This window comes from Phyllostomus hastatus, unplaced genomic scaffold (assembly GCF_019186645.2).
Source record: "Phyllostomus hastatus isolate PE091 unplaced genomic scaffold, TTU_PhHast_1.1 phas_scaffold_585, whole genome shotgun sequence".
In the NCBI taxonomy this organism is placed as follows: Eukaryota; Metazoa; Chordata; class Mammalia; order Chiroptera; family Phyllostomidae; genus Phyllostomus; species Phyllostomus hastatus.
In genome coordinates this window covers 1,130,315-1,157,070 of record NW_025334037.1, presented here as the reverse complement: position 1 = coordinate 1,157,070, position 26,756 = coordinate 1,130,315, and the positions used below count along the sequence as shown (strand labels likewise).

The 26,756-nt window shown below is 35.6% G+C and overlaps 1 protein-coding gene and 1 non-coding gene across 2 annotated transcripts; both read left to right on the top strand.

Moving 5' to 3' along the window:
- The first annotated feature begins 1,127 nt into the window (after positions 1-1,127).
- TMEM41B (transmembrane protein 41B) lies at positions 1,128-23,406 on the top strand. Its single transcript, XM_045825643.1, has 7 exons — positions 1,128-1,528; positions 11,379-11,496; positions 14,480-14,608; positions 16,970-17,063; positions 17,700-17,804; positions 19,251-19,389; positions 21,744-23,406. Exons 1-7 carry the CDS (start codon positions 1,408-1,410, stop codon positions 21,911-21,913), a joined length of 876 nt encoding a protein of 291 aa, XP_045681599.1. The 5' UTR covers positions 1,128-1,407; the 3' UTR covers positions 21,914-23,406.
- Positions 12,904-13,031, top strand: LOC123810262. The gene has a single exon (XR_006784225.1). It is a non-coding gene; the product is annotated as a small nucleolar RNA SNORA19 (small nucleolar RNA).
- Positions 23,407-26,756: the final 3,350 nt, after the last annotated feature.

The following is a 26,756-nucleotide window of genomic DNA, read 5'->3' as shown; positions in this document are numbered from 1 at the left end:
GTTTTTTATAATTAGCTCTTGAAATTGTTTCTGAATAAGTATTTTCCAGATTATTAGTCTCTTCATATATATTATTTTCTACGGTTGAAAATTTATTCAACAAATTTATCAAATGTCCACTTAACTGTTTATTAAGACCCTACCTTAATAAAGTCTCCATTCTAGAGATGGAGGCAAACAATAAACAAGTAAATAAATAACCCAAATAATTACTGGTTTTAATAACGACTATGAAGGAAATGAAATGGTGACCTGCCTCCTATAGTGGTCACTGAAGGCGTTAATACAAATAGAGGACGTGTGCATAAAACAGCTCCATTAAATGGATTTCCCGTAATTAACCATTTTTCTTTAGTTTTGGGTTTTTAGATTGCTTGCACATGTACCATTATACCAGTAAATAATGCTGTTAGGACAACTCTCTTTATATGTTTATTTCCAAGAAATAGTCTCCTAAAAATGTAATTACTGGATTGGAACAGTATTTTCATACACGCTGCCAAGTTGGTTTTAGAGGAAATTCCCATACACCCTTCAGTGAGTAAACCGAATACTGCTTGGAGAGGTGGGAATGGAAAACTATTAAGATAGTTTGGGGCTCACCAAAAAGAAAAGCTAAATGTAATGAGCCGACCTGGGTTTACTAGAGACGGGCGGCAGGGTGATGGATGGCAAAGGATAGCACTTGCTTGGGAACAAGAAAACTGGGATTCTAAACCCGTTTCTGCCACCCTGTGACCTTCACAGGTTATAGCTCCTCCCTGAGTCTTAGATTTCTGAAACTCAGTAGAATCGGATCAAGTTTTACGTTTCTCAACATCTTCATATCAAGCATTCTCTAGCCCCTCCAAATTCCAGACAGTAGCTTCAGATCAGCAGTTGGGAATAGGCACAACGAAACCCCACTGCAAAAAAAGCTAACTAGTCATTCTTGGGCACTTCCGGCGGCTGGGACGTAGAGTTTGAAGTCGCGGGAACTGCACTTCCGGATAACTAAAGCTGCGCATTAGAACTCTGGGAGAGCGAGTCAAACCGGGTAACTCCAATGCCACGACTGCGCATGCTCCCCCAAGTAGCGTGGCCAGGCAAGGCGGGGCAGGGCGGGGCGGTGCGTTGAGTGCGGCGGGCAGTGATCCTGACTTGTCTCGCGGTGACTGGACTGGCACGAGCTCTAGAGTCTCGGGGCGGCGCGGGGCGGTGCGGGGCGGAGCCTAGTGCGTATGGGCTGAGGTCACGCCTCGGTGCTACCCGACTGAGGTCGTCTCAGGTTAGGTAAGGTGGTCTCAGGTTAGGTGGTCTCTCGGAACTGGCTGTGGCTGTGACCTCTGGGTGTTAGAAGGCGCCGGTGGAGTTGTTGTGAAGGGGGTGCGGCATCGCCTCGTTCCCTCCACCTACCCTGCAGTAGCCATGGCGAAAGGTAGAGTCGCCGAACGATCGCCGACGGGGGCACTCCAGACGACCCCAGCTGGGGATCAAGCAGCGGGGACACGGGGCCCTACGGCGCCGGGCAGCGGAGATCAATTGAAGGGTAAGTGGAACCAGGGACCAGAGCTGGGCCTGGCCCAGAGGCGAGAGTGTGCCGGTAGGGGCTCCGGAGGGGAAAGGATCTCAGCCGGGTTCCCGAGAGTTGCTGGGGCAGAGGGGCCTGCCTGTTCGCACCCAGGGGCGGGAGAAGAGAGAGTCGGGGACCTGGGCTTGGGCCGCTGACCACCACAAGGCAGGACATCTAGTTGGTCCGTCGTAATGTTTTTTTTTTTTAGTTGAATTCATTTAAAAGAAGGAATGACACTGGCTTGTTGACACTAGGGAGAGTGTAAGATTGATATTATACTGAAGCTAAGTAGAGCTGTAAGGAACTTTAGCATGCATTGCTTTATTTTTGTGGATGAGGAAACTGAGGCCCAGAGTGGATACATGACTTGCGCAAAGTGACAAAGACAGTTTAGTAATGTAGTGGTTAAGAGCAAGGATGTAACTACGTTCAAGTGCAATTTCCAGGTGGCAGGAACACATAGGTTTGAGTATCTACTAGTTATGACTTTGGACTTGTTATCTTTCAAAGCTCAGTGTCCAAACTGTACCATGATAAAATTAATAGTATCTAGTTAGATTGATACGTGGATTGAACGAAATAATTCATGTCAAGGATTTAGTGTAATGCTTGGCTTGTATGAAGTTAACGATTACTATTATAGCTAAGATCTCTCTCTCTAAAGCTTTTCCCCCCATGCCATTCTGGCAGTTCTCAGGGGTTTACATATTATTTTAAGGAAAAAAGTGTACCTAGAAATTAAATACTTTGATTCCATCTTGGCATGGGTTTTTCATTGCTTTTCAGCAGTTGAAATTGATAAGCTCTGTAGATGCTTTTAAAGCCCATTAAGTTGAAGAGATCTTAATAAAGGCTATTATGTTGTCTGTAGCTTACTTCCACTACTGTGTTCTACCACCAGTGATGGGTAAAGATCTTTTAAGAATGTTTAGCAACATTGTAACTATAATCAACAATAAAGTATTGTACACTTAAAATTTATAACTATGAAGATAATAAGTTTAACATTCAGCCAAAATGAAAAGAGTGTCTAACAGAAAATGGTATTTTATTTTTAAATATTTTTAAAGTAATTTAAAATGTCTCCAGTTTACTTTGGCTGTTTAAGCTTTATGTATTTGGGTATTTTCCCACCTTATAGACAGTAGAGCTAAATAACTTAATAAGTAACTCAGAAATTAATTGTTCTCAATGTATAAACCCACTCAAATTAAAGGAATGTTGTTTTGAAGATGCCATTACTGACAGTGACAGTAATCTAGGGGTGTCTTTAAAAAGTGTTTTCCATGTAGGGTGTCCCTAAAGATTGTCATTTGGTTTGCAATAGCATTCAGTTGATTTATTACTGATTTTTGTTAACCTAATACTGTTGAGAAAATAAAGTTTTGAAATCTCCAAAGTGCTTTTAAATTGCTTATGTTATCATTTGAACAACACAAATGACTTCTGTGGACTACAAATTTGTAGAAAGATGGAGGAGATGTGAAAGCATGCCTTCGTAGACTAATAGGATTTGGATAAATAGGTTTTGGATAAGAGAAGGGAATGGGATTCACATTGAATGTTAATGTGAACCTTGTATGTGTGTCAATAATGAGTAAGTTGTCAGGAGTGAAGAATTTTTGTTGGATAGTAGGAGATAAGGTTGGCCATGGTCAAAATGGTGTGATAGTATAGAGGACTTGAACATGCTAGACAAGGCTTAGGCCAGCTAGCTCAGTTGGTTTGAGTGACATCCCCATATACCGCATGTTCAATGGCTGGCCAGGGCCCATACATGAAGCAACCAATGAATGCATAAATAAGTGGAACATCAAATCTCCACCCTCCCCCAAATCAATAAAATAAATAAAGTGCTAGAAAACAGAAGCTTTTGGATCGATACTTTAAAAAAAATTTTTTTTTCTTTTTCTTGTCTTCCTTTCTTGGTCTCTGCAGTGTTAGGAATTTTCTGGACCATTCATGGTTAGGAACTTTCATGGACCTTTTACATAACAGAGTTTGATTTGCTTGCTGGTGGTAATCAGCTGGTGATCTGATGTCATTAGTAGCTACTTAGCCACTGATTTTCAGATTATAAAAAATAATTTTTGTTAATTGCAGGTGGTAACTTGACATTCTAAAATGAAAAGGTTTTAGAGAACAGATAAAATTTTTAGTTGCTCTAAATATAATTGAGAAATATAATAATGACAAATTTGTATTTTATTACTTGACATATATACATAACTTTGACAAATAGTTGTCACTATGTGTTTTTTTAAGTATTTTATGCACTATATGCAGTGTTTGGTGTATTTGGTGTGTTCCTTGCCATGACTTTGGTCTCTAATGTAATGTTTGAGCGTTATAGACTGAGGATTAACTACTGTGAAGACTTAAGCAAGGCAATGACACTGAAAGTCTAACGCTTGCATGATGAGGAAGGAAAGGAGACAAGAGGTAGAACCACTTTAAGGCTCTTGACCTAATCTATGTGCAAGGGTGCGTGGACCAGAGTATTTTATTTTTGTGTGTTATTTACCTTGGATGATCTGCTTACTAGCAAGTCATAGAAGTCCCCCATTTTGATTTAAGAGAATTCCTAAAACCGTGTTTTTCAACATGTAAGTCATTACCCTCGTGAGCAGTGTGAAATCAATTTGATCTGTAATGATGAGCCATTTAAAAAAAGAGAAAATAACAGAACACTTTGCATGTAGTATTTTCTTTGAGATTTTTCAGTTATAGAAATCTTGGTATACCAGGTTATGGTATAAAATACATTGCTTATTGTAGAAGGCAGCCAAAAATGTTTGAGGAACGCTGTCTTGAAGTTAATTTTATTGCTTTCAGAAGACAATATTGTTAGAACTTGGACAAAAATAAATCCCTTTCAGTGCCTATTCTAGATCCTGCCATGCTAATTTGTTTCAACAAATACTCATTGAATATCTATTATAAGCAGGATACTGGCTAAGAGGAGAAAAGAAGCTCTGATTACTGATAACGAGGAACTAAAGTTAGACTGAAGTTGGCAACTGGACATTAACCAAGGTATTATTAGCCTGATTTGTTGATGCCAGTCTCAACCCAAATATTACATATCAGGATTTTTGGCTTATAATTAGTAGAAAACACAATTGGAACTTTGCTGAAAGGAAGTTTAAGGGTTCATAGAACTAAAAACTGGAGAGATTAAGTGGGATTCACTGGCTTCAGTCTGGAACCAATGGCTGAATGATATCAGGATTAGATTTTTTGTGTGTGGTGGTCTGCTTACTTGATGTCAACTTTACTTATGGTTGATTCCTTTTAAAGGTACAGGTGAGCTAAATGCTTTTTTGGTTAATTTTGAGAATCTTTTCCTTAGCATTACCAATAAAAGTCTGATTATTCACTCTGATTAGACTATGTCAATGAAATGGCTTGTCCCTGAACTATTGCCACTGTCAGAAGGTAAGAATAACTTGATTGGCTCAGCCTGATTCATAGCCTACACCTAGAAAAGGGAGTAGAAATGAGGCCAAGTCAGTCTTCTCCCAAACATGGGTCTCTATGTTGGATGGCTCATGATTTTTCTCTATTTGTGTTCAATCATCTTGGTGTAGCAGTGAAGAAAGTGAACTTGTAACACTGATTTTGGGTTGGATTAGATATAAGGAAGGGATAAGGATTCCAATCAAAGGTGCAGCTTCAGACGATACACCATTGAGTCCAAGCTCGATCGATGGGCATGGAAGGGAGAGAAGTGAGGAGTCCAGTAGAAGTTAGAAAATGGAGTGAGTAAGCTCACGAAAGAATACAGGTGATCAAAGAATGATATATCAGGATTTCAGATGTCCATGATAGAGCAGTCTCAGGTGATGTGAGAACTTATGTGCCCCTGGAAGTGGTTGACTAAAGTTGAATAGGAATGAAGGTCTGAAAATTTTGAGGCTGGGTTGTACAAATGGATGATGAATCTTTTAGGATTAGGAATAAGTTTACTGTATGTAATACAAGTTTGATCTCAGCCTTCAGTGAATAGGGAAAGTGCCTGACAGTGAGGAGGGTGTGGGGGTTAAATGGTAGCAGAGTTGCAGACCATAATAAGCCTTAGAGAATGAGCTTTTATACGAAATAGGTAGTGCTGTATTTTATAGTTATTTTCGCTTTTTAAATGTATACTTGATGATACTACACTTTTCATTAATAATTAAAAAATCTGAAAGCCCTTACTTGTTAGAGTCCCTATAAAGTTGTGTTCTCAGGAGAGATGGGTCTTGACTTCCTTTGTGGTGGGATCAAGTAGGTCTAGTGGAGACTGAATATTGAGAATTAGTGGACTAGATGACCATTAGTAGTCATTCCCAGGATTTTAGAGGCAAAGGTTTTTACTTTTCAAAAGGTGTTGATATGAAACTAATAAGAGAAACAGGAAGTTATCTCAGAGACATTGAATTTAAGTTAGGCTTTTTCAGGATGGATATATACATATTAGAAGTTAGAGAAAAGGTACTTGTAAGAGGGAAGAATTAAATATACAGGGGAAATGGAGAGATAATTCTGAGAGCCAGATCTGGAAGGAAGGGTGCTGGCTGGCATTAAATGCAAAGATAAAGGAAAAGGCACCAGGGAAGATAATTTCACGAGCAGATCTTGAGTTAGAGCTTGGGAGCTCACTAAGTGTAGAGGCAGTGTCATTGGTTGAGTGAAGAGGAAGCTAGAATTAAAGGCTTGAAGAGACTTGAAATAGCCTTTTGGAGATTGCTGAAAAGGGGTTATTGTTTGCCAGTGATAATCTTAATTGAAGATAGAAAAACATGTGAACTTGTTTTAGGCCTAAGGAGCATGATGATCTGACCTTTTCTAACAGTACCTTTGACCTGGGAGGGGATTGGAAAAACAGATAATAGGATGATTCAGATTGGGAATTAGTATGCTGGGAGATTTAGAGGTTAATGAATGTATTAAGTACTGGTATGGGTAGCTCTAAATGTTAAATGACATGTGTCTAATGCAGCCAGAAGAAGGCATATTATAAATATGTATGCTACATATGTAGATGTAGAGTTACCATTAGAACAAGTTCTTTATCTTTTATCTTTTTAGAAATAAATGAATTGCATGCTAGTATTTGGGTTTATTAGGATTCTACTCAAGAAGAATTTTTGAACCATAATAGCCAGCTCTCCCTATTTATCCATTTGTATGAAAAAGAACTTCAAAATTGAATGTCACTTAGTTTTATTTCATTCTTACCAGTGTATTGTGTGTGTTACTGTTGAGCATAGTGCTTGCAAATTTTTGCCTAATTTTACAAAGTGAAGAAAATGAATTGGAGGTTAATTTTGTTCAAGAGTCTATATATTTTATCATCCAACTGTAAAACAAGTAGCAAGCAACCAGGAATGTGTATTCAACCTTCAGTTTAGTGTTCTGAAGTCCAGTTAAATGTCTGACACCTTTCTCTCCACCAACCCCTTACTTAGGACTGGTGAATTCATAATGGGAAGAAAAATATTATAGTTTAATATTAGGGCTAGCATGCTAAATGTCTTATTTAATTTTTAATTTAAGAGAACTGTGTTATCTGTTGAAGTCTTCAAAAATATGTTTACTTACAGTACAGGTTAGAAGGCCATAAATTCTTTTCTTACCTTTGAGTCTTCAACTAAATTTCCACCTGCTCTTTGAATCTTGCTTCCATTCACTCTAACCCAGTAACCTTGCTTTTCAATAAACTCAGAGCCCCTTTGTACCATTCCTTGGGGGTCTAACTAAGGGCAGCATCAGCTTCCTAAGAGCAGAGATAGAGCAAAGTTTGATACATAATAGATGCTCAGCAGATAGTTCTAAGCAACTATACATTTGAGCGCACACTTTGCATATAGTACAGACCCTAAGAGAAGTTCCAAGAAAGGGGGAAAAATCAGCCATTTATTCTTAGAAGTAATTCTGTGTCCACAAATACCTATAGGATAAAAAACAAAAAATAAAGTTATTGATAGTTTGGAAGAGTTTAAAAGATACCCATAATATTAAATTATTTGTATCAGTACTTTTTGTACTCTGCACCTGATTCTAGCAGGGAAGTAAATGGAACACAAGGACTGGGCAAATTAATTCCAAGTAGATTATAAAGTAGCATACCTTGGCCATACAAGAAGCAACCAATGAATGCATAAGTAAGTGGAACATATCGATAGTTCTCTCTCTCTCTCCCTCTCCCTCTGTGCTTCTCTCTCCTCCATCTCCTCTCTATCTAAAAAGTCAATAAAATTAAAAAGTGGTATATCTTTAAGAAGTAATGGGCCTCTAGAAAAATCATAGACTGTATACCTTTGTTAACATGTCTTTTCTTTGATTTCAACCCATAGAAAACTGTGCCAAAATACTAAATATTTATATATTACTCATTCCTTTTCTAGTAGATTACCTCCTTACTTAGTAACATAGAAAACAATCTCTTTTAGCAGTTTAACAGTTTGTGTTTAAATAGGGATTTTTGGTTGAATTGGTTTCAGTGCACACTTGATATTTTTGTAACTACTGGCTGATCACTCTTTTCTTTCCTTTTTTTTTTTTTTAGGGTGAGTAGATATGATTTATTATGAGTCATTAAGGGATGCATTGAATTAGATATCATAATTAGGGCAAAAATGTAGTAGACAATTTGGCATTTATTGTCATAAGTTCTGCAGAGATCTTTTCATATTTGACCTACCGCAGATGTTTAAAGTCTATTTAATTCTCTGTGCTGCAAAAAAACATGTATACAAATACATCAGGGGATTAATGAACTAGAGGATTACAGGGCAGGTGTGCCTGGTTTATTATTTCATTGAAGGCATCTTTTGTATTATTATGATCCCATTTCTTCCTGCAGTAAATTTATAAATATGGTAAGTTTGATATTTACCATATTTATAAATATGATAAAGTTTCTGTTTGTGACTTGGTTTTTGAAGTAAAGTCTTTTTTGAGATTATGTAAGATGAAACATAACAAAGTTAAAATGGTAAGATTAGTTGAGAATTTTGGCTGATTTGTGATATGTTTACAGAAAATTGGAAAAGAAAAAATGTTTAACCTTAGTGTTTACATACTAAAATGTGATAAATCTAATATTGTCTTTTAGAAAGCCTGCTTTAATGAACAGATAAGAATAATGTACATGTAGTATATTAAAGCACTGATTTAAGCAATTGGTGTTTCAGCAGAAATTATAAGTTGATTGTAAATGGATAGTCAAATGCCTTGGAGATATACTTAACACTAGTTGGTTGGTTAGGATTTTCTTTTTTAATGGATAGTGCATCGTCCTTTGGGCCTCTATTTGCTTACCTTAAAATAACTAGGGTGAACCAGATTGTTGCTTTTGGTTTTTAAAATTATTTTTATTTATTGATTTGAGGGAGACAGATGTTGGTTTGTTATTCTACTTATTTATGCATTCATTAGTTGTTTCTTGTATTTGCCCTGTTCAGGGATTGAACCTGTAACCTTGATTAGGGACAGCACTCTAACCAACTGAGCTACCCAGCCAGGGCCAGATTGTTGCTTCTTAAGCTTTAATGTGCATACAGATTACCTAGGTATCTTATTAAAACACAGACTCTGATTTAGTAGGTCTGGGATGTTGGTCTGAGAATCTGCATCTTTATCTTCACCTGAGGACATGCTTATTAATTTTAGGGAGAGGGGATGAGAGGAAGAGAAACATCATCAGTTGCCTCTTGTCATCAAGCCAGCAACCTAGGCATGTGCCCTGACCAGAAATTGAATCTGCAACCTTTTGGTCTGCCGGCCGATGCTCCAACCAACTGAGCCACACCGGCCAGGGTGAGAGTCTGCATTTTTTAAAATTGATATAGAGAGAGGGAGGGAAAGAAGTGGGGAGGGAGACAGAGAGAGAGGCACTGATTTGTTGTTCCACGCATTTTTGTATTCAGTGGTTAATTCTTGTATGTGCCCTGACTGGGAACCTGCGGCCTTGGCTTATTGGAGCAGTTCTCTAACCAGCTGAGCTGCCTGGCCAGGGTTTCTGCATTTCCAGCAGTCTCACAGATGATGCTGATTCCTGTAGTTCCCAGAACATGCTTGAGTAGGAAGAGGCTAGGTGGTTGCTAGATAGTTGCTAGATGGTTCAACATAGAATTTAGCAAAATCTGATTCAGTTGTAACATAAAACTGCCATAGTGAGACGAAAGATAAAGTGCAAGTTAAGGCTTTTGGGTTGAAAAGGAACAGTAATCAGTTTAAACTAGTACATATAAAAAGGGAAGTTGTTCTGAAAATAGGAGATAATTTCACTGGTGTCCATGAGCAAGAAGTAATCTAGCCAGACTTCAAGAAAAGTGCATTTAAAAATCAAGTAGGTTAGCTATATCTCCCATTTCCTCTTTCTGAATTTCCGTTCCAACCTCCCCCTTACATTCTGGTACATGTGTTTGGCTTACCATGTTATCGGTGGTAGTCTACACTGTTTGACCTGTTGGTCTCAAGACTTTGACAACGGTATCTATTTCTCTTAGTTCAAATTTTCAGGAATGAATTGTTTCTGTTTGGGTCAGGTTTCCAACCTTGGGCAAGCTAGCCTTACATGTTTTGGAGGGTAGAGTGTTGGAATCACATGGTTAAAATAGGGTCAATGAGATTAGCCTCTTTGTGGGGGGGGTGATGGACATGGGAAAGGTGCTAGTTTCCAGAGAAGGGAAACCCTACCAGAGTGGGCAGTGACACGTGTCTGATATACCTTTTTTTAAAAACGGTTTTATTTATTTATTTTTAGAGAGAGGGAAAGGGAGGGAGAAAGAGAGGGAGAGAAACATCAATGTGTGGTTGCCTCTTACAGGCCCCCTACTGGGGGCCTGGCCTGCAACCCAGGCATGTGCCCTGACCAGGAACTGAACTGGAGACCTTTTGGTTCACAGGCTGGCGGTCAGTCCACTGAGCCACACCAGCCAGGGCTCATTTCATACTTTTATCTGGCATATAATTTTAAAGTTAATGCTAAGATTACCTTGTGAGGGAATGCAAACGCATTCTCCCATTCTTGGAATCACGGGCAGAGCCACACAGGACATTTGAGGTTCAACTTTATTCTGAAGCCGTTGGTGTGAAGAGAAAGTATAATGTTCACCAATTGCAGTAGTGCAGCAATTTTCCAACCCAGGTGCCAGGAGGAGCACACTGGTGTGCTGCAAGAATTCAAGAATTTTTAAATCATACAATACCTATTTAGTCAGGGACACTGATCTCTCTTTCCTTAGACTTAAATTACAAAAATGACAACAGCAAACATGATAGCTATTTGGTGTGAATGAATCAAAAGTATGCCTTTTTTTGGTCAGAATAACAAAAATATATATATTTTGATGTGCTGCAGAATTTTATTAGTTTATGTATGCCATAAAATGAAAAAGGTTGAAAAATCACTGCATTAGCGAAATCTTTAGGTTCTTGTAACAGTTGAAGTAATTACCAGTTACATCATTTTTCCTAAAGGCCATTCTATGTTCCCCATGTAGATAATAAAATTGAAAGTCAGTGATAGCACTTAAAGCAATACCCATTGTTCCCCTTTGGCTCATCAACAAACCAATGCTCCAAATTCTGGTGTTCTGTTTTTTCATGCTTCTAAAATGGATATAGTCCTGAAAAATACTCCACCTAGTTAATAAACATCAAATACAATTGTACTTAAAATTTAATGTTACAGTGTTTGGGGCAAAAGTGTGAACAGCTTTTTGGAAAGAAAGCCTTTAAAGAAATTATTTGCTGGTTGGGAATACTATCTTCCTTTATGTTTATCTTAAATATGGCTTTTTTTTTCACCCCCCCCTCCCCCCACTCATTTCAGAAAAAGCCTGTGCGGAAGCTGGGTCAGCAAGAATGTCACTTCTTATATTGCTGTCCATTTTCTTATCTGCAGCTTTTGTCATGTTTTTGGTGTACAAAAATTTTCCTCAACTTAGTGAGTAAGTATACTGAATCAAACTGAAAATGTCTAGACATTTATAGAGATGAAAGTGGATTAAAAGTTAAACTAATTTTAAGTGACAGACTGTCATGGTGATTGTATATCAGCTCTCACGGCTTGTAGCACGTCCATATTTATATTGACAGTGTTAATTAAGTGCTTCTTTCCAAATATGCGTGTTGATTTTCTATGCATGGCGTTCCTAGCACTGCTTCTATAATTAAGGCCTAATCTTTTTAATGATTCTGCATATACGTATGTGCTTACCTCCTTCTCCTTTTCTTCCTTCACATGCATACATATAAACATAAAACTCTGTGAAATGGGTGATGGTTTCCGATATTTTCTGTTGTATTTCATTTTTTTAATGCTAGTGACCAAGTAAATTTATTTTACAGTCTATAATAGATATTGACCTGCATTTTGAGAAACATGGATCTCCTCTGCATTCCATTTTCTATCCCTATTTTCTCCCTTCCTACTTGTCTTTGTAACCAATTGTTATCTTATATTTCCTTATTTCCTCACCCAGTGCATCTATGTCTCGTAGCTCTTTCCCTCTTCCTTGTTTTATGGAAATAATATGGTCTCAATAGGTTCTTTTTACAGTGGAATGGACCTTGTAAAAAACTACGGAAATATAGTAGGCTTTCAACCAGGGCCACTGAAATGTGATTTCAAGGTTTTGGGAAGTTACTGTTTCCTCTAAATTCCTTTCATTAACAATGTCTTATGCTTGAAAATTTATAAACTATATTTTAATACTTTGATTTCTTGCATCAGTGTAAATTAATGTCTTTGGGAGGATAGTATGTTGTATTACATTAATATTAGTGTGATTGAATTTTAGATTGTTGATTTTTTTATGATTTTATTTATTTTTATTTTTAAAGAGAGAAAGGAAGGAGAAGAGGGAGAGAAAGATTGATGTGTGAAAGAAAGATCAATTGGCTGCCTCTCCTGCAGGTCCTGAACTGGGGACCTGACCCACAACCCAGGCATATGCCCTGACCCAGAATTGAACTGGAGACCTCTCAGTTTCTGGACAATGCCCAACCTACTGAGTCTCACCAGTCAGGGCAATTCTTTCTGGTTTTGACCAGAGAGTAGGAAATAAAGAGCTGACTGAAAGAGGGAAATGATATAGAGTGTAAGATTGTTCTGAATATGCCTTAAGAATAACATCACTGCTATGGCTGGTGTGACTCAGTGGATTGAACCCTGACCTGGAAACGAAGGGTTGCTGGTTCGATTCCCAGGTCATATGCCTGGGTTGCAGGCTAGGTCCCCAGTAGGGGGTGCGTGAGGGGCAACCACACACTGATGTTTCTCTCCCTCTCTTTCTCCCTCCCTTCCCCTCTCTCTAGAAATAAATAAATAAAATCTTAAAAAAAAAATAACATCAGTGCACATTTCATTGGCCTGCTTTCTTGTATATGTGAGCAGTGTTATTTCTTATGTGCTATACAAGTAGTTGAAGGTTAATTAGCAGTGTAACTAAATAGTAATGCTGCCAGTCTCCTTCAGACAAATAGTTAATAATAATAAAAAAATAACATCACATGTACATAATAATGAGTTATTATAAACCTTTTAAATTCTTATTTCTATGTCTTATTATGTGTGTATGCATGCATGCATGCACACTTATATAGTTTTTTAAGTTTTTAAAGTTATGATGAGAAAACCTATTTTAGTTTGCCTGTGATTTTTATAGGACGTAAGCAGCATTCTATCATTGTTCTGCAAGGTCAGTTAAATTTTATCATAAACAAACGAGCACTGTATACATTAAATGCAAAGGTGATTATTTGAGGCTTTTATAAGCAAGGAATTATTCAGTTCCAAACAAGAAATCAAATATAAAGTAAAATTAATAGAATGGGAAAATAATGTTTGTTTTAATTTATTTTCTAATTATACTTGACATACAATGTTACATTAGTTTCAGGTGTACAGCATAGAAAATGTTTAAGTTTTTATCTGAACTTTGAGCTGGAGTAGTCCAGAAAAGGTGTGATATGTAAATTTAGTACAATTTTTACCTAATTTGAGTTGTAATTGACTACTGATTTTGGATTATCATGAGGATTATCCAAAATGATGTTAAATGTGTTTTAAATATTGCTAACATCAGGGTTGATTTCTTAATTAAAAATTTATACTGCTGTTGGAGCAAATGCTTTTCCCCATTTATTGGGTTGGCTAAAATGTTCATTTGTTTTTTTCTATAACATGGCTCTAGTAGTGCTTAGTTGTCTTTAACTTCATTTGAAACAAATTTTGTTAGGTTTTATTGTGACAGGTCTTATATCAACTAACATTTTTTAAAAAACCAAAATTGGTGAATTTTTATATAGCTATTTTAATGTTGAAGATGGAAGAAAATATGTAACATTTTTGCCATATTATGCTTTATTATTTCAAGATAGATAAAAACAGAACTGAAACACAAAGATTTGTGCAGTGTATGGAGAAGGTGCTGTGACTGATCAAACATGTCAGAAGTGGTTTGTGGAGTTCTGTGCTGGAGATTTCTTGTTGGACAGTGCTCCATGGTCATGTAGACCAGTTGAACTTAATAGTAATCAGATTGAGACATTAATTGAGAACAGTCAATGTTATGCTACCCAGGAAATAGCCGACATACTCAAAATATCCAAATCAATAAAGTTACTAGTGAAAATGAAAAATGTGTCTTTACTTTTTACGGAGAAAGCCATGTGGACTTTTTGGCCAACCCAATAATTTGGGTCACCTTGAACTTTCTTATATATAGTACATGTCTCGTTATATTATTAATGCATTAAAAAACAGTTTTTAGGTTTTTGAAGTTAACTGTGAATTTATGCTTAATATTTTACAGATCAAGACATTATTTTGGATAAAACTTCATGTTTTGAAATTGGCTGACTATCTACTGTTAATTATCTTGGCAAATTTCTGCTTTCAAATTTTTCGCTTTAATTTTATTTCTTTAGAGAAGAAAGAGTGAATATGAAGGTTCCCAGAGATATGGATGATGCCAAGGCTTTAGGAAAAGTTTTATCCAAATATAAGGACACCTTTTATGTACAAGTACTTGTAGCTTATTTTGCTACATATATTTTGTATCCTTTTAACTGAAAAATGTTCTCTAGTTTTGTTCAAGAAAAAGGTATTAAAAGATCTGCTTGGTTATACATAATTATTGTTCCTTTTAAAAATTGTTAATGTAATGTAACAATATTAACTAGAATATTAAAAAATTAAAATGTAAAATATTCTCATATTAATCCCATCTCTTCAACTAAGTAATTATTTTTGAATATTTTGACCAATTTTATTGTATTCTACCTATTTTACTTATAAACATTTTCCTTTGTATTGAGATAATTATCTGTTTTACTTATGATTATTTGTTGATTGTCTTAATTTAATTTAAATAATTCTTTTTAATTAGTAGTCGCCATACCATAATTGTTAAAAATTCCCTTAGGTTTGAAAATATAATTCGAATTTAATTTTTTGCTCTTTTAGATGTTATGAATCTTTTTGTTTATGACATTTTTCTTCCATTTAATGGTTTTCATTGTAAAAAAAAAAAATCCTAAGAGGATAATTAGTTATTCAAAAGATATGGATTTTTAAAATAGTACTTAGTATGTATTTCTTTGTTTTATAAAAATATACGTTGTATTTTTAACTAGTCAGGGAAATAACTTTATTCTTTCTAAATATTTTCAGGCTGCTTATGCCACTAGTGATTAATCTAATATTTGGACTCTAATTTCTGATTTTTGCATCTTTTATTCTCTCTTTTTTCTTAATCTTCACCTGAGGACTTGTTTACTTTGTTGATTTTAGAGAGAGAGAAACAGAGGAGGGAGGGAGAGGGCAAGACGGAGGGAGAGAGAGAGACAGAGACATCTGTGAGAGAGAAACTTTGATCATTTGCCTCCCATACACACTTGACCAGGGATATACCCTGAAACCGAGGTAGGTGCCCTGTCTGGAATTGAACTCGCAACTTTTTTGCTGTGTTTAACAGTGTTCCAACCAACTGAGCCATGTAGCCAGGGCTGTATCTTTTATTCTGATCCATTCTATTTTTCAAATATTCTCAATTAATGAAAGACATTATTTCTTGATGTTGTGACAGTAATCATTATGCCTTTATTTAAAAAATAACCAGCTTTTATTTTAAAAAGCAAATTACTTTAATTCTTTCAAACTATTTTTATTCTTGCTGCCTCTTACTTTTAATGGAGGTATCCAGTAGACAGATGGAAAACTTGAGACTGGTATTTGATTGGAAAAGTTTAATCAGACATAGAGAATTCAGAGTTGTCAGCATGTATGGCCATGTACTTGAAGCCATGGAAATTGCTGAATTTATCAAAGGAAAGGGAGAGGTGAGTATGGCTAACAGAATGGTAGAGAAATCCCAGATTTGAGGGTGAGAAGAAGAAAAAAACTAGATCTGTAATGTAGAAGAAAAGTAAAAAAATATTTTTTATGTGAGAGGATGTTTAATTCTATTCGGGAATCACTAAAAAATGACTTGAGAAAAAGCTGTAGATTTTTGGCCAGGTGGAAGTTTCAGTAGAGTGGTTTCAGTAGACTGGGTGAGCCAGGTGGTAAGGGAGGGGGAGAGAATGTCCCGCGAGGAAGAAAGATGAGAGGCAGTAGCTGGACAGGATACCTCAGTCAAGCAGAGCCTCAATTTTCTTTAGTTCCTAGGCATCTGAGTGGTTTTATACAGGACAGATCCTGTGGAAGAACAGGAGGTTAAAGAAACAACCCAGAAAGAAGATTTAAATGGAAACACGAGTAAAGTGGGAACTAGAGAAAGAAGGAGAGGGAGAATTAGTGGATGAAGGTAGAAGTTTTCAACTAGGAAGGAGAGATTCTGAGGGAGTTAATGCAATCTGACTGACCTTATAAGTAAGTCACGTTGAGGTGACAGAGGGGTCCAAAGCCAAAGCTGGAAACTAAAAGAAAGTAGAAAAAAGCATAATTGTATTTAAAATAAGATTTGTGATTTTTACTGTATCTTATAATCCCTGTCTTGTTTTAAATGAGTGAATTTAAGGTAAATGTCTGTAAGTTAAATTAGAAATTTCCACAGAAATCATACCTGAAAATATTTGGGAGTAAATACAATGCATTAAAGAAGGATATTTAAAAGATTACTGAAGACCTTTTTTGTTCTCGTGCATTCTCTCTCTCTCTCTCTCTTTTTTTTTTTTTTTGCCAAAGTGCCTAATTCCTGGCTGTCACAAGTCAGTGAATGGTCAACTTAGAGATAAGGGCATTATAACTGAGGAGTTATATATATTTTTTACACCGTTGGACATAATTTTACTTTTAATACTGTAACTTATTAACACAATACCTTATATTTTGATGCTTTCTTTCCTGAAATGTTGTATTTGTCTTTTTAAAATTCCACTTAATTATGTTTTAATCCTTAACTTAAAAGTTAACAGCTTGCAAACATTTGCTATTCCAGGTTCTATATTTCTCAGCATACTCTCAGGGTTTCTTTATCCCTTTCCTCTAGCCTTATTTCTTGTTTGTTTGGTAAGTATATGAAATGAAACTGGGAGACTACAAAAAACATAGCTTTAAATAGAATGAGGGGGAGGAGGACGGCATTACTGGTCCCACTTATTTAAGCATAAACTCATTAGTTTTAAGAGACATTTAATGTTAATCTGTTAAGTCCTTCCATAAGGAGCTGTTGTATAGTTAGTTTGCTTTTTCCTAGAACAGGGAAATCATAGATTCAATTGCATTTATAGGCTCAGTTTTAACCTTTTCTTCCTGTTGTATTTTGTCATTCAAATAGTCCAAGAATATGGGTGGGCAAAATGAGTTAAGTCCCAGGGCTGGAGGTGGTATTGTCAGGCATATTAATTGAAAGAAACAAATTGGCTCTTGGAGTTTTATTCTTAGGCTAAAAGCTAACATTTAGCTATTTGGATAGAGACATTAAATTTAACCATAAGTGCTAGTTTGTTGTAGCTGATCTCATTTTAGTCGTAATTTGGTCCGAGAGAGGACTAGACCAAATGGGTTCTTGCTCTCTGCACAAGAGACACCATGCAGAATATCTTCCCTGCCCCGCCCCAAAAGAAGTAAACTAGTTCAGCTTTTCCTTAGGTCAATGTATCCATGCGAATGAGTACAAAACACTGACAGCTTCTTATTTTCTAGTGTTCTGGACTTGGTGCCTCATTCTGCTATATGCTCTCCTATTTAGTTGGAAGACCAGTTGTATACAAATACCTAACAGAGAAAGCAGTAAAATGGTCACAGCAGGTAAACATGTATTTTAAAATTATTTAATGTAATTTTTTGGCTACTTGGGTGGTCAGTATGTAGTCCTTACATACATTAACTCAGACTCAGCACTTTAATGAAAACGATCTTTTGGCCAAAGTAAAATCAAGTGGGAGGCAAATAATGAATGTTAATATTTTCAGATACAAGTTTTTGTATGTTAATTCTTCATTTTTAGTGAGTTCGATCAGAGCATAGAAGTAAAAATGTCGATATAAAGGCATCCACGTATTTAGATGCCTCACCTATTTTGTGTTGATGCAGTGATGCTGTCAGTGGGTCCCTGAAGAGCTTGATCAGCCAGCCCCTTTAATGTGCTTCACAGGGGGAGCAACTGTTATCTTCAGTCAGGATTTCTGCAAAGACTAGCAATAATATAAGCAATACTACACAGAAAAGTCTAACATAGTACTACTAAGAAAACCCTCTTTTTATAAACAATCAAAAGAAATGCTGTTAAATCTCAAAGGAATTTTAGAGATCATCTTTGCTTATCCTTTTATGTTACTGATTAAATATTAAAATTATTTTACATGTATTTTTGGAGTACCTACTTTCTGTTTATTCAAAGGAGGTACTAACTATAATTATTGCTTATATTTAATTGGTTAAATATTTCCATATACTTGTTTAATGTCACTTATCAATAATGAATTTACTCATGTGATATATATTATAATAACATAAAGATCTGAATTTTTTTAAAAAATTGGAGTCTGGGTGTATTGATGTGCTGTCCTAGGCCTTTACGTTGTAGGAAGTTAAAGGCATTAAAAAGTTGGTTACTTGATGTGTTTCTTATATCTAGTCATACGTTTAATTTTGTCATTTTAGGTTTAAAATGTCATTGTGGAGTCATCATTATCTAGGCCAGCAATTTTCAACTTTTTTATCTCATGGCACATATAAACTAATCACTAAAATTCTGTGACACACCAAAAAATATGTTTTTTGCTGATCTGACAAAAAAATAATAGACATAATTTTGATTCATTCAAGCCAGATGGCTGCTGTTGTGTTTGCTGTTGTCATATTTTTATATGACAGCCTAAGGGAAAAGACGTCAGTGCCCCTGACTAAATAGTCAGGTATTGTATGTCTTAAAATCCTTTCAGCACCACAGTGCTCCTCTGTAGCAACACTGGTTGAAAATCGCTGATCTAGGCTGATGTAGAGCCACCTTCAGCAGTGTAACATTACGCTATAGGCACAATTCTTAACTCTTATCCCGTATTATTTAGCTTTGGTAGTGAGCATTTGATAAGTAGTTCATTGTTATTTTCAAGCACCCTTTTTGATCATTGGATAAACTCAACTATCAAGTTGTATAGTTGTATGAGAATTTGAAATAAGGTATTTTATATTAAGCAAGTTGTTTTCAAGACTAACTTTATCTTGATCCTAATTCTTTCTTTCTTATGACAGGTTGAACGTCATAGAGAACATCTCATTAACTATATTATATTTTTGAGAATAACACCATTTCTGCCTAATTGGTTTATTAATATTACATCTCCTGTGATAAATGTGCCATTGAAAGTTTTTTTTATTGGCACTTTTCTAGGTAAGGTCTCTGGCTCACTCTGTGTTAGAACTCATTGTGTACGTACATATCTAGGCTGGGCTAGCTTTCATGCTCTTTGCAGATATGCCAGACCTTGGCACAGAGCGTTGTCTATATAAATAGGTAGATGCTTAGAAATGTTTGTTGGATTGTCTTTTTTTTTTTTTTTAAGATTTTATTTATTTTTAGAGAGAGGAGATGGGAGGGAGAAAGAGAGGGAATGAAACATCAATGTGTGATTACCTCTCACGCCCTACTACTGGGGACCTGGCCCACAACCCAGGCATGTGCCCTGACTGGGAATTGAACCAGTGATGCTTTGGTTCACAGGCCTACTCTCAATCCACTGAGCTATACCAGCCAGGGTTTGTTTTTGTTTTTTTTTTTTTAATCCTTACCTGAGGATATGTTTTCATTGATTGAGAGAGAGAAACATTGATCGGTTGCTTCCCATACATGTCCCAACTGAGGCTCAAACCAGCAACCTAGGTATGTGCCCTGACCGGGAATCAAACCCCGGTACAGGACAACACTCCAACCAACTGAGCCACATGGCCAGAGCTGTTAAATTGTCTTAATTTAAGTATTTCTGTGTTAATCCTTTTAAAATGGCACCAGATATTCTCTACCAGATATTTTTTTAATCATGCAGAATTAAGCTGAATTTTTTTAATTCCATTCTTTCCTTCATTATGGAGACAAAAAAAAATCACAGTGCCTTTTTTGAATAATTTTGTCCTTTATCCTCTAATCAAGAACTGAAATATTGAACTTTAATTTTTAGTGAGAATTGATAAATTTTTTTTCTTTATTGAATTGATATTATGGACATTACCAAAATGTATGGGGGAAGCAAGGTTTAACAAACATTTTGCTTTCAAGAAGCTGTGCTTAATTTTGAAATTAATCACTGGACATAAGATTCTTTTATATATTTTATAAATTCAAATGGTTCCTTAGTAAAAGTATTCTGCTTTTGTTTCAAATTTAAGTAGAATTGTTTAGCTACAAATAAAATGAGCAGAATCCTTGTGTACTGAGTGTCCATTTATTGTGAGAATAAATCTTTTTGAAAACAATAATTGAAATCAGCCCTGGCTGGTATGGCTCAGTGGTTGAGTGCTAGCCTGCGGTTTGATTCCCAATCAGGGCAAATGCCTGGGTTGCAGGCCAGATTCCCAGTAGGGGGTGTGTGAGAGGCAACCACTCATTGACATTTCTCTCTCTCTTTCTCCCTCCCTTCCCCTCTCTAAAATTGAATAAATAAAATCTTTTTTTAAAAGAGTAATCAAAATCAATTTTTATTGCTACTTTTTAAAAAAATTCCTTGATAAACTTAAAAATCTCAGTAGGGGTAATTTTAGATTTTGTAGATTAGTGTTAATGTTCATGGGATCAAAAGAGACTTTTTATCCATATCTCCTTATTTTACAGATGAAATACCTAGAGATTTAGTTAACTTTAGCTTTGGCTAAAGCAGCTTTTTCAGTTCTGGTTTTTAATGAAATACTAGTCTGTATATACTCCTATTTAAATTCTTTTTACTCATATTTAAAGTTATCATTTCATTTCTGAGTATCTCCTACCACTTTATTTTTAAGTGTATTCTATCAAGGGTGGACGACAACTTACTATCTTATTTTTGAACATTTAGATTATTTCCAGATTTTTATTATTTTAATGCTTCGATGATGAACATCCTTGAGATCTTTGCTTATGCACATTATTTGCTAAAGTTGAAATTGCTGGATCAGAGCACATTCTTTTTTTAAGGGTGTTCATAAATGTAAAATTTTTTTCCAGAAACTTTTCTTGAGTTCTTAAATTTATTTCCTTAAAAGGTGATTATGAAAAATTTAATTCTTAAAAAAAATTTAAATTTTTTCTTTAATTTACATTTTATAAACACTTTTAAATTGCATATATTTTTAATATAATACATTTTCAAAAAGATATTTTTTTTAGAGAGAGAGAGAGGAAGGGAGGGAGAAAGAGAGGGAGAGAAACCTCGATATGGGAAACATCAACCCGGTTGCCTCTCTTCTGCCCCTACTGGAGACCTGGCCAATGACCCAAGCATGTGTCCTGACTGGAATCAAACCAGTGACCTGTTGCTCTGCAAGCCAGTGCTCAAATCACTGAGCCACATCAGCCAGGGCTAATTACATCTTTTTATTGCTTATATTGATGGTCCCCTTACTCCCCCTTTGCCTTATTGGAAATAAACTTGAGGGACTCTAAAAAATTTCCAAAAGGGAGATTACTATATTCTTAAAAGATATTTTCTACATACGGAAAATTTTAATGATGAAAGACAATGATTTTTTTACTGGTTTTGTTTGTTTGTTTTTTAGGTGTCGCACCTCCGTCTTTTGTAGCAATTAAGGCAGGAACAACATTGTATCAACTTACAACAGCAGGGGAAGCTGTTTCCTGGAATTCAGTATTTGTTCTAATGATTTTGGCTCTTCTTTCTATCCTGCCAGCCATCTTCCAAAAAAAACTAAAGCAGAAATTTGAGTGAAAAACCATCGGAGTTTTAGTTTTCCTATCATCATCATCATCATCATCATCATCATCATCATCATCATCATCTCAGGACTGGCAGGTTTATGTGTTAAAATCACCTCTTCAGTAGTTGAAACAAGGAATTTGTAAAATAAAATTTCCTATCAGATAGTTAAAATAATGCATTTAAGTGGCAAGGGAGAGAAGAAAAAATGAAATTGGTATACCATGAAAGTGCTGTCAGTAGTTATGATAGCCGTCTTCTAAATTATTACTCCAAGGGTAGCCATAAATAATTAGTAATAACATCGTAGGAAATTCTAGACCCCGTTGATTTATTCAGTTTAATACATTCATGAACTGGCTATAGATACTTACCCTTGGCTTGGTATTTTAGTATTTTCCTCTCTTATCCCTTGCTAATAATTAAATTAGATATACAAAAGTAAAACAACTAGATTTCTAAAAATAGTATTGTAGTTCTGGCTAGTGTTAGCCTGTTTTTAGAACATAGATTTAAAACTAGTGCTTAAAAGAGATTTATATCTTCCTCTTTTTACCTTTGAGGTAATGGACTTATTTAGAAGTTGCATCTTAGTGTACTACTGAATTGGAAAGGGTATCAAGTTATATCTATTTGTGTATTTTGTTTTTTTCTGTTCCAGATTATCATGGATTTGTTTGAAATTTAAAATTCTGACCATTCTATTTTCATTTTTTTCTAGCTTTCACGATATTTTCATTGTGCATATACAAAATGGTGATTACATGATAATTGTGTCATATTGGTTTTGATAATTTATATTCAGGTAATATTTTGTTACACAGTTTCCCTTTACTATCTCTGAAGGGGGTTAAAAAACAAACATTAATCATATATAGTTTTTAGATGTTAGATTAATTATATTACTTTATATTTTGAAATAAACAGTGGTGGCATAACACTTAAGTGATTAAATATAGTTTATTTGTTCCAATGACTGTAAAGTTTACCTTATTTATTTGTCTGGTCATTAAAGTATGTATTATGTAATTATCCTTCTTTTATGCATGATATACTTATAAAAATGCCTTGTTTCATTTCTGTTGATGGCTTTTTTGTTTGGGGCTGCTTCTGCTTAATGCAGTTTCCCACTTTAGTGTTTTTTACTTTTTATAACTCAAAGTATAATTAACTTCTCACAAGGTAACTACCAAATTTAAATAGTCCTGGAAAAATGAAACAGCTTTTTGCTGCTTGCTTAATGGTAATACATTTGATTCTAAGACATAACTGATCTGAAGCAAAGTACTCTTGTCAGTTTTACCTTCACCCAAGACTGTTGTGCTGAAAAGTACTTTAGCTGGGAGAAATCCTTGTATCTTATTGTGAGAGGTATGATCATTCTCAAAGCCTGTTTCTACTACATAATGTGGACTGATTTATTATTTTTTCTATCACAGTATTAACAAATGGATTTATTGTAAATACAAAGAAAATATATTGATTAATATACTATTCTTATGTCACCTGGCCTTTGTGTGAAATTATTTATTGTTATTTCTAGCAAGGTTTTCTTCCTTTCTTACAGAGACTGAATGATAAGCTTTTGTTATTTTTACAAATGAACTAAAAACATAACCTTTTGAACAGAGTTCACTAAATATTACTGTATAAAATGTAATTGAATAAATTTTTATCAGACTTTTAAAAGTGAAAGATCTTTGACTCAAGAGAAGTCTTAGTATCCACTCCAGTGTGTATGTACTGTATTTACTCTATTCTCAGAGTATTTTTCCCTATCCTTATCATTGATTCTTTCCCATTGCTGATTATATTTTTTTCTGTTAGAAAACTGTAACTGTCACTCAAGATGAGGTATATTTTCTTCTCCCAAGGGAATAGCCAGCCAGTCTTTCTAGATTTATCATCAGTGGCTGCCAAGAACAAACCCTTCAGCGGGCTATAAATATAGCGGTGCCCATATTCATGGATTCACAGATGTGGCTTGATGCCAGATGTAAATTCAAGCTTCAGACACATCTTGAAGACAGATACATATAATAACCACAAGAGAGCAAGTATATGTAGTGGGGAAGCCTACAAGCTAACTAGGAAGTTGATGAACTGATGAAGTGAGACTGTATCCTCTTAGTTAATGGCCCCTCTGTGGAGTTCAGTTACTTTGAGTATAATATTTCTTATTTTATTTTATTTATATTTCTAAGACACAATGAATGCAAACTAAAATGTAACAATAAATTATACTAAAAATGAAATGTAGTACTTGGTCTTTATTTCATTGAATATAAATATATTCTTGAAATTCTGATATGCATTTTCAACAATAAAGGAAATTTTAAATATTTCTAAAATCAATGAAAAAAATTAGAGGAAGGGAGGGAGAAAGAAACATTGATTTGTTGTTTCACTTGTTTATGCATTCATTGGCTGCTTTTTTAAAATAATTTTTTTAAAGATTTATTTTTAGAGAGGGAAGGGAGAGAGAGACAGACAGACATCAATGTGCGGTTGCTGGGGGTCATGGCCTGCAACCCAGGCATGTATCCTGACTGGGAATCGAACCTGCGACACTTTGGTTCGCAAACTGGATAAAACAAACTTTTTTAAAAAATTAGTTTAGCCCTGGCTGGCGTAGCTCAGTGGATTGAGCGCTGGCTGCGAACCAAAGTGTCGCAGGTTCGATTCCCAGTCAGGATACATGCCTGGGTTGCAGGCCATGACCCCCAGCAACCGCACATTGATGTTTCTCTCTCTCTTCCTTCCCTCTCTAAAAAGAAATAAATAAAATCTTAAATAAATAAATAAAAAGTTTGTTTTATTTTTAGAGAGGGGAAAGGGAAGGAGAAAGAGAGGGAGAGGAACATTCATGTGCAACATGTACATTAATCTGTTGCCTCTCACATGCCCCAGCTGGGAACCTGACCTGCAACCTAGGCATGTGCCCTGCCTGGGAATCGAACTGGTGGATCCTTCAGTTTGCAGGCCAGCACTCAGTCCACTGAGCCAACCCAGCCCATTGGTTGCTTCTTGTATGTGCCCTGACTGGGGATTGAACCCTCAGCCTTGCTTTATAGGGATGATGCTATAACCAACTGAGCTACCTGGCCAGGGCAAGAACAAAGAAAATTTTTAAAACCTTTAATTTTTGTAGTTGACTTGAGAACCTTAACCCAACTGAATGTTCTCTTTGCCTTTTAGAAAATGGGCAGAATAAATCGAAAGGGCTGAAACTTTCCTGGAGTGTAAATGACCATTAGATATGTAAGAGGTGGATTTTATTGCAGTTTTAGTACTCAATTCTGATTTTTTTCCCCTTTACTTGAGATACAAAAGTCTCCCAAGCCTTACATATAGGTAGAGATTATTTTTCCATCCTATTTTTGTGTGGCCAGACGCTATGCATACAAATTCTGGCCGTTATCCACATTACCAGATACCTTATATCAACTGTCTTAAACTGGCGTGCTGCAAGATTTTTTAAAACATTCAATACCTGACTATTTAGTCAGGGGCACTGACCTCGTTTACCTTAGAATGTCAAATAAAAAGATGACAACAGCAAACACAACGATAGCCATCCAATGTGAATGAATCAAAATTATACCAATTTTTTGTCAGATCAGAAAATATTAATTTTTTGGTGTGCCACTGAATTTTAGTGAATCGTTTGTGTGCCATGAGATGAAAAGTTGAAAATCACTGCCTTATACGATCTATAGGTTTAATGTAATTCCCATCAGTATCCCAGCAATATATGTGGTAGATTTAAACAAGATTATTTTAAAATGCAAATGGGAAGACAAAAGAAGTAGAATAGCTAAAATCTCAAAAAAGAATAAAGTAGGAGGAATTACTTTTCAAGATTTCACAGTTTATTATATGGCTACAGTAATTAAGACACTGTGGTACTGGCAGCAGTACAGATACACAGATCAGTGGGACAGAATAAGGAACCCAGAAGGAGACTCACACGTATGTCAAAAACAGGTTTTGACAAAGATGCAAAAGCAAGTCTATGGAGAAAAGATAGCCTTTTAGATAAATAATGCTGGAGCAATTGGACATCCACAGGTAAAATTAACCTGTACCTAAAAACTCAAATCTTATCTATAAATTAACTCAAAATTAATTTTTAAAAATGTAAAATGTAAAACTAAAACTTGGTTCAAAACAAAATATTTGGTATTTAAAGCTAGATAAAGAATTCTTAAGACTCAACACCAGTGGCATGATCTATAAAAGGAAGAATTAATGAATTGTACTGTAAAAATGTTTGCCTCTTTTAAATTTAATCTTTATTGTATTTTTCCATTACCATTTAATTCCTTTATGCCCCACTCCCCACCAACAGTCACCACACTTGTTTGTGCCCCTGAGTCCTTCCTTTTCGTTCAGTTCCTCCATCTCCTAACCTACCCCCATCCCAACTATGTATAAGAACTTAAGCTACAGAATAGGAGAAAAGAACTGCATACCACATACCCATCACAGACCTGGTATCTAGAATATATAAAGAATTCTCAAAGAAATTTTTTAATCATTTTCTAAACTTTAATTTCACTATTAACACTATTACAGATACCCCCATTTTACTCCCCTTTGCCTACCTTCACCCACCCCGTCCCTCCTTCCCTCTGGCCATCTCCACACTGTGGTCTGTGTCTGTGAGTTATGCATATATGTTCTACGGCTAATCCATTCACCTTCTTTCATCCAGACTCTTCCCTGCTCCTCTCTGACAGCTGTCAGTCTGTTCCATGTATCTATGCCTCTGTTTCTATTTTGTTCGTTAGTTTATTTTGTTCATCAGACTCCAGATATAAGTGAGATCATAAGGTACTTGTCTTTTTTGACT